Consider the following 9,598-nt stretch of genomic DNA (forward strand, 5'->3'; position numbering starts at 1 on the left):
TATAACGACATTCCGTTACTAATAACTGTTGTATTTTTGTTTTAATACTCAGTAACGAATACAAACATCAGTTCATGGATAATTGCCTCTTGCACAGTTTCCCCGTAAAATCCAATGGATAACTCTATACTGGCCATCCACCCATGGTCACTCCGCCTGCCCCCACCCCCTGGACCTCTCTAGTCAACTCTCCGTGGAGGGTTTTTGTTTGATCATTTCTCATCTGCTATGAAATGGATATATTAATTAATTAATCGACTTATTAATTAAAATTGCAGTAGAGCTTGGGTGAATTAATGACCAAGGATGGACTGACTGGAGGATATGATGGGGAGGGGGGCGTATCCAAAATGGACTGCCACCATAAGCACCACCATAAGCACCATAGTATGTCTTTCCATTACCCGATACATGCTTAATGGCTTACATACAGCCATTAGCTTCAAGTAGAATGTAAAGCTAATCACACTGTTCAAAACGAAAACATTAGTATATATAAATAATGTCTCTTGTCCGTATTTTACAGCAAATATTTGTAGAATATTTTCCTGGATATGCGATTCCATGGCACAACGTTCAAACTATTTGCTACATAGCATCTTTTTGTCACATATATATAACACAATAATGTTGCACTTGAATAGGAATCCCTGTTAACTATATCCATCTGAATGATTAATTCACTGTTAACCCTGGTCTCCATAAACTCTGAAACGGAGACAAATCGACGCAGACATTGTGCGACTGCGTTCCCATAAATACATGTATGTCCAAATTCTGCGTCGATCTGCTTCTGTCTGCGTCGGTGACAGATTTTATGAAAACCAGGCTTTAGACATGATGCATACCAAAGTGTTAGAGAGAAGAGCATCTCATTGGTCTGTCTTCATTGGGTATGGTGTACCGTAACACACACCGACCAGCACGTTACGGTGTTTGATATATCATAGATATTGCACTTGAAACAAAACTACAAATAATGAAATAATAAATTCAAACGCATTTTCGCATTGAGAATGTTATGTTAGTTTTTGTGGTATTGCTGACATCACCTATCAGTCCTACTGGCCTGGTCATATTTTATTTTGTACACACTGTATTATCACATGTCTGTTTGAGTCGAGTCTAAGAGACCAGAACAGTCTGCTTCTGTCCGCATTTTATGTTTTCTCGGGTCTTCGGGGGTCCAGATTTTAGCGATCATCGTATTTTTCGGTCCCAAGTGGGGCTTTTTCTCATCCGTCCATGACAAAGAGTGGCCAGATAGGGGAGGGAATCCATATTTTCCTATATCCTCTGCCATACCTGTAATATTCACCCCAAAAAAATATTATTGAAGTATTAAAATGTTAAACTGATCAGAGGGAAGTAAATCATGTTCTCACACATCCTCTGCTATGTCTGTAATATTTACAAATAGTTATTATTGCAAGTATTTAAAGAAAAAAGAGTCGACTGGAAAATGTATCGCACATCTGAAGCCACATATAAGACGTTTAATTTGACTAAAGAAGGTAGGGTCATCCATATTTTTCCAGTTTTCTCTTATGTCGATAATTACTATTGCGATTATTAAAATGACTATTGTGAGTTTGTAGCTAATCAAAAAGTAAATTAATCTACTCAAATGTAATACATCTGAGAAATTAAGCGTGCAAAACGTTTGAAATATAAAACATGAAGTCGAGAAATATATTCAAGATTCTTTTTGACCCAATTATTTAAAAGTTTGTTTCATGGTTGTAAAAATTGGGAAAAGTTTGTTAGTTTTAAAAGCAACAGAAATTAATTGCGAAACATTACTATTCATCAGTTGAATCATATAAAATATTTAATATAGTTCAAAAATTATTTTGAAATGTGCATATCTCGAAATGAATCTGTAGAATAAGCACAGGTTCTCTTTTAATTATATAAAGCGGTGGGGGTAATAGTAAATGCAAAATTATAATATTTTTATTAGAGTTAATAATAATTGCAAAATTAAAATATTTTAAACGGATGATCAAAGTTTATACGACCCTGAAAAATGTATAGCTGTAGCGTCCTAAACGCTTTTGGAAATATTGAAGAAAATATGAACTAAACATTTTGTGAACAAAAAAACAACATAAAAAGCAACAAACAAAAATTAACAAAACATATCTAATGCGTGTTTTAAACATTTGCATTAATCAGTTCCTGTTTCTAAACATCACAATCATATATTTAAACAAGATAAAAAAAAATTAATAATAACTAATATCATATTTCATGTATCAAGTAAATAATGCTTAAAAACCATTTTTATTTTGTTTGCAACTTGCATTGCTGATGTATAACTAGACGTTTTTGGATTCACTTAACATCACGATATCACGAATGCATGTCAAAAAGTCACCAGAACTCTATACTTCTTTTACAGATAAAGATATCAACCCTCAAACTTACGGTTATCTGACAATGACATTTGTACAGGTTGCAAAATAGCTACAGCTCAAAGCTCGCGGGTTCATGCTTTTCTTCACAAAATATGAATTTCAAAATGTGTGAATAATGATGATAACAAACGAGTAATGCTTTGTCAACACAGAAAATATAGTGATGGGTTACGTTCCTCTGTTTACCACGCTACATGTGCGGTCTTGTGTTATGCCCAGTCGTTGGTTTGAACAACTAAACAGTGTTAGTTTAATGACACATTCTGTGAATCAGGTCACATATTAATTTCAAATGGAATCTAAGAAATAATTAAATTGCATTCAAAATCGTATTTCTGTATATAAAAATGACCTCCCCCCCCCCCAAAAAAAAAAAAAACCAATAAAAAAAAAAAAAAAAAAAAAAATAAAAAATAAAAAACCTAAACCAAACCAAACAAAAACGAGTCCAGTGGATATTGTGACAGAGCTGTCGACTAATCTAGTGTTATCTAAGGTAACTATGGCGCATATGAAAAGTGTGAGAAAAATAAAACATACTGGTTATAGGTCTATAAAATATATTTGTTCGATTACATATTAACATGACAGCACATTGTTAAATCCGAAATGGGTCTGTTTAAAGCAAATAATAATGTCTGCGTTACAGTTTGAAAGTAATGCTGAATTAAGTATATATTACTACAAATATGTATAAATAATTGACACAAAAACGCCAACACAAACATACGTTTTCAATGCTGTCTTTAATTTTGAAGATGCCGTATTCTGTATTTAAAGCATATGTATCATTTTAAAATATTTTTTCTATTTCAGCACAAAGCACAAAGGCAGAAAGTCGTTAAAATGTACTTGAATGTACTTATTGAATAATACAGAAAGTGTTTATATAATTAATTAATAAACACGCAATATTTATTCTTAAAAAATATTATATACTCGTTTATATGAACACCCTTAGATATATAGGATGAAGATCAATTAGTGTAATGTATATTTTTATTATATCACAATAAAGGGACTATCGTGAATTTACAACCATGGTAACATATTGCTAAATAAATTTACATCTGGAATACGTTTCTGTATATCGAATGTGATTCCTGTCGTCCTAATGTTTGTAGTACGAACTTATTTGTAGGTAAAATACAGCTTGGGCTACTACAAACATTTGTAATCATAAACTACTGGATTTTTTAAAAGTTTAAAATATTATTTTTCAATTAAAAATAGTATTAAAACACCTGCTATTTATTAAAATTGACAGCATCTATCTATCTATCTATCTATCTATATCTATATATCTATATATATATATATATATATATATATATATATATATATATATATATATATATATATATATATATATATATATATATATATATATATATATATATATATATATATATATATAGATATATATATAGATATATAGATATATATATATGTATGTATCACTTATGTTGATGAATCTCTCACAGTCGAATAATGCATGTATCTTCTCGTGACGTCATTGAGAAATATTTATTTATTAATATTTTTTGTTTACATTTATATTAGCTGATATGTCCGACAGAAAACAAAGTTTGATGATGTCCATTAATACTTTATGCCAACTCATGCTTTGTCCTGTTTTGTCCTTTGTCTATATTTGCATGCATTCGTTTCCAATATATAAATAAAAATTGACTTACTTGTATACCATATTAACCTCTCTCTCTCTCTCTCTCTCTCTCTCTCTCTCTCTCTCTCTCTCTCTCTCTCTCTCTCTCTCTCTCTCTCTCTCTCTCTCTCTCTCTCTCAATATTCATAACACCATGATGAAAATATGAAAACAGTTATTCATATAGAGAACATATATTAAATCAATAATTAAAATACTTGTTTTTCTTTTTATATTGATTTTGTTTAATCATAATTTGTGTTAAAATATGTTTCAATTAAAATTTTCTGAAGTTTTAAAAAATAGTTTTTGAAAGAAAACAAAATGCGTTTTATAACGGTAAAAACAGAAATATTCGAAATATTTTACATTGCCTAAACACTTGCTCACCTCTGTGGTAATGAATAATGACTTTTTTCGGCTGTTCTCCTGGCTGACTGTTCACATTCTCCTTGGTTTGCGTGTCACTCTGGACGAGTTCTGACAGAAAACTGATGTAACCAATAGCCAATCTTAGCGTGTCCACCTTCGACAGCCGTTTCTCGTAGGGCAGTGTCGGGATGTGAGCCCGCAGCCCTTCGAACGCGTCGTTGATCGACTGCATGCGGCGCCTCTCCCTCAAGTTAGCCGCCTGTCTCTGCACTACCTGCTGTTGGACGCATTTTCGCTTTCGTTTTCTCACCTTCCCCACATTCTCTTGGTCGGAATTCGGAGAACTGAATTCCGTGTGACTGTCGTAGGAACTCTCAGAACCCGATAATTGGTAAGATCCAAAGTCAAAGCTTGTTAAAATGTGTTGGTGGATGAAACCATTCATATTTCAAAGAAACAGCATACAAAATACCCGTGTTTTTATGATCTTTAGCTAAAGTTTAATAAACATTTTACGTTAATAAATATTTTTTTAAAGATAATTTCTGCTTGTTTAAGAAATTTTATTTATTTCACATGATTCTGGTTCCGTTTTAAAATAACACCTATCGAGAACGTATTACAATATCCATCTCTTGTGTGACGAAAGCTCCACGTTATATTCCAAGAGTGTAAACATGGAACGCGCGTGCCAATCAGAAAAGCAGCCAATGAGAAATGTCGGAGTGGATTAGCTCGCGCCACGTGCCCAAGAACCACACACCCCGGCTAAATAAAGATCCCGTTAACAAACGACTTGATTTGAATCGGAAACCAATAAAATTAGTCTTTGACACGATAGCTGAAGAGTATTAAATATAGTTACAACTAAAGGCTCTTAGTTATAATTTTCATGGGCTTGTTACATAGAAGACACACTTGTTCAAAGCAACGGAAATTTTAAAATTTGACTTAATGAAAATAGATAGCATAACGCTAAACAATTGTTAAATATTCACAAACATAGAAAAAAGTACTCTCTTTTTGTTACTCTCTCCCCCCCCCCCCCAAAAAAAAAAAAAAAACAGCAAAAAAAAAAAAAAAGGAAAAAAGCTATACATTAAATAAAAATGCTTAATTTATAGGGGACTTTTTTTCAATATTAAAACATTACGTACGCGAATGAAACGGTTAATACACTCTTGTTCCATTTTTAAAACTGTGTTTTTACCCTGTGTTTTCATGTCAAATTAAAATTTAAAAGAAAACATGTATATGGGATAACTTGCGCCCAATCCTTTTATATATTATATGCAATACAATGTGTTTCAGTCAACACATGTATTTAGATATTTAAAATGGTGGACGACCCCTTATTCGCTATAATTACAATTTTTGTCACACAACGTTTTAAAAATTGACAATTTACACAGTTTAAAATAACATTCGAAATTTTAAAAACAGACTTTTAGATTATTATAAATTATTCAAATTGTTGATATTATTTTGACGTACACATGTCCAATTTTGTCACAGACATAACAGATACATTTTAAATGTAAAGGAGTAGAATTTGTAATACGTATTGTATTTTAATTACAGTGAGCGAAGTACCGAGTTACATCATGTGCGCGTTATTTAAAAAAGGTATTTCCCCCACTTATTATTCTTAACACTCACATACACCACACACACACACCACACACACACATCACACACACACACACATACACACCACACACACATATACATACACACCACACACACCACACATACACACACATACACACGACACACACACGTATACACGCACATACACACACACACGACACACACCACACACACATACACACCACACACACCACACACACACATCACACACACACACACACATACACACCACACACACATACACATACACACCACACACACCACACACACACACATACACACGACACACACACGTATACACGCACATACACACACACACACGACACACACCACACACACATACACACCACATACACCACACACACACGACGCACAACACACAGACACAAAACACACACACCACACACACCACACCACACACACACCACACCACACACACACCACACACCACACACACACACACACAAACACACACACACTACACACACACACACACACAAACACATACACATACACATACACACACACACACACACACACACGCATTTCTAGGGTTTTTTAATTAATATTTATAATAGTCACCGATATTGTTATAGTTCTAATATTTTTACACAAATTGAATTACTAATACAAATATTATACCTACAAACGAAGACAAAGTCAAGAGTTATATTATCATTTTTAATATCATAAACAATTTGCAAGCAAACATATCTAATGATTTTATTCATTGATTAATTACATTTATCATTCCAGTCAGTGCACCACGACTGGTATATCAAAGACCGTGGTATGTGCTATCTTGTCGGTGGGATAGTGCATATAAAAGACCTCTGTTTGACATCCAACAGCCGATGATGAATAAATCAATGTTGATGAATAAATCAATGTTGATGAATAAATCAATGTGCTCTAGTGGGTCGTTAAACAACACAACCTTTTTATAAATTATATAATATTGCATTATTATAATATACTGAGTACTGCTCTTTATTATTAAAACAAGAAAAGAAAAAAAAAGAAAACAAAAAGGAAAGAAAAAAAAGAGATGAAAGAAAGCAAAGAAAAGTTAAATGAAAAGAAAAGGGAATTAAAGAAACGGAAAGGAAAGAAAACAAAAGAAAAGAAAAGAAACGACAAAACAAATCAAAACAAAACAAAAGGGAAGAACAGGAAAGGAAAGAAAAAAGAACCCGAAAACAGAAAAGAAGAAAACAGAAAAGGAAAGGAAAGGAAAGAAAAGGAAAGAAAAAAGAACAGAAAAAAGAAAAGAAGAAAAAGGAAAAGAAAAAAAAAAAGAAATGAAACGAATTATTCAAAATTGAAAACTGCCAGTACCAGTCGGGAAAATGACGACGCTCTGTTGTAGAGATAATGATATGCATGGGCGTGTAAATACTTTGATCCGCTTAATTAATACCTTCCCTGCCATTCAGCGAACGGAAATATTACATTTAGAGGGCGAACGTTCTAAACAGACAGATCGATTTTATGTGGGAATTTACAACACACATAACATGTGTTCGTGGCTCGTACGGCGGGTCACGTGTCCACAAGGTTTCCATTTAGAGTCTCATCGATGTGTTTCCAGTAAACGCCTTGCAGTTTTCCATTTGTTAAATCACGCAATTAAAGATTTTTAAAGTCTAAATACACATAGAATTGATGTCTGTTTTATCAATAAAGCAAAACAGAGAGAGAGAGAGAGAGAGAGAGAGAGAGAGAGAGAGAGAGAGAGAAGAGAGAGAGAGAGAGAGAGAGAGAGAGAGGAGAGAGAGAGATCAGATCGAATAATATATCGAATAGTCTGATTTGATCTATAGTAGCGACTATATCTAAACGGCTTTTTAATACACACAGCATTTGTATACGAATTATAATGCGATAGACGTTTTGTGATTTCACACAGCATTTGTATACGAATTATAATGCGATAGACGTTTTGTGATTTCCATACTGTAATGCAAACACTATATTCCATTGTAATATATTGTGAGGTATTGTAAAAAGTCGTGCACAAATACCTTGCACAACGAATACTCAAGTACATGTGTATAACAATGTGCCTGAAATCAAATCACACTGGTTTTCAACCAGTTAAATCATAGACTAGTAGGCAGATTGATGTTTATGATTTAATTCTGTAACAACATGCAAATGATTACAATGAATATGCCTCCACCTTTGTGTGACACCCAATGGCCGAGGTATATGTTTGTGCTGGGGTGTCGTTAGACATTCCCTCCACTTTGCCTCATTGAATATCTCTCTACCTTACCAGCAGATTAATCAGCCGTATTAAGGTATGTGCTTAAACTGGCAAAACATATTTTGTTTCATCATGGCAGTGGAGTTTATGAAAAATGTAGAGTGTTTGTGTGCATCAGTAAATTATATGTAAATCAAAATGTGCAGACGAGTAGTCGGGTTTTATTTTCAAAAATATGTGTGTATACTAGTATATCGATGCGCGAGCATTTCTTTAGGGAGTATAACTTGCAGTAATACTTATAACAGAGAGAGAGAGAGAGAGAGAGAGAGAGAGAGAGAGAGAGAGAGACGAGAGAGAGGAGAGAGAGATGAGGAAGGTAGAGAGAGAGAGAGAGAGAGAAGGAGGACAGAGACCAGACAGACAGACAGCAGAAAGACAGAACCTGACAGACAGAGAGAGGGGGAGAGGAGAGAGAGAGAGAGAGAGAGAGAGAGAGAGAGAGAGAGAGTGAGATGAGAGAGAGAGACAGGGAGAGAGACAGAGGAGGAACAGACAGAGACAGAGACAAGACAGACAGACCAAGACACACAGAGAGGGGGAGGGTAGAGAGAGATGAGAGGAGAGAGAGAGAGAGAGAGAGAGAGAGAGAGAGAGAGAGAGACGCTTGCACCGGAGAGAGGGAGAGAGAGAGAGAGAGAGAGAGAGAGATAAGAGAGAGAGAGACAGACAGACAGACAGACAGACACCTGGACAGAGAGAGGGAGGGAGAGAGAGAGAGGAGAGAGAGAGAGAGAGAGACCGAGAGAGGAGAGAGAGAGAGAGAGAGAGACGACCGAAGAGAGAGAGAGAGAGAGAGAGAGACCGAGAGAGAGAGAGAGAGACAGACAGACAGACAGACACACAGAGAGGGGGAGGGAGAGAGAGAGAGAGAGAGAGAGAGAGAGAGAGAGAGAGAGAGAGAGAGAGAGAGAGAGGAGACACTGAAATTTAATGTTTGGACATTGATTTATTCCATATTTAATTTAAAAAATTGTGGATCATGATACAGCTTCAAAACAGTTTTAGATGTACTTAATTCTTTATTTAACACCATTATCTGAATATGATCACGTAGAGTTCAAAAAGTCTGCTCACTAATGGCTGTTGCAGAATAATACAACCCAACATGTCGTCTAATAATATTATGTTAACGTCCTACAAGGGCTGTTTCGAAAACGATCTCATGTTTTATTGGCAGATTATAAATGAATTTATTTCAATACTCGCCACTTCCAGATT

The 9,598-nt window shown here is 34.5% G+C and overlaps 1 protein-coding gene across 1 annotated transcript; it reads right to left on the reverse strand.

The window, feature by feature from the left end:
* Positions 1–1,102: 1,102 nt before the first annotated feature.
* LOC121381687 (pancreas transcription factor 1 subunit alpha-like) lies at positions 1,103–4,903 on the reverse strand. The gene is made up of 2 exons (XM_041511031.1): positions 4,477–4,903; positions 1,103–1,305 (listed from the first exon to the last, which is right to left on the reverse strand). The coding sequence occupies exons 1-2, from the start codon at positions 4,901–4,903 to the stop codon at positions 1,103–1,105; spliced, it is 630 nt and encodes a 209-aa protein (XP_041366965.1).
* Between the last annotated feature and the right edge of the window lie 4,695 nt (positions 4,904–9,598).

This window comes from Gigantopelta aegis, chromosome 9, assembly GCF_016097555.1.
Source record: "Gigantopelta aegis isolate Gae_Host chromosome 9, Gae_host_genome, whole genome shotgun sequence".
Taxonomy (NCBI): Eukaryota; Metazoa; Mollusca; class Gastropoda; order Neomphalida; family Peltospiridae; genus Gigantopelta; species Gigantopelta aegis.

Excerpts from the sequence above, each read along its gene's own strand:
- LOC121381687 (XM_041511031.1), bottom strand. The coding sequence starts at position 4,903 with ATGAATGGTTTCATCCACCAACACATTTTAACAAGCTTTGACTTTGGA. Across the intron at positions 1,306-4,476 it reads CATTATTCATTACCACAGAG|GTATGGCAGAGGATATAGGA; the intron begins GTGAGCAAGTGT and ends TGAATATTACAG.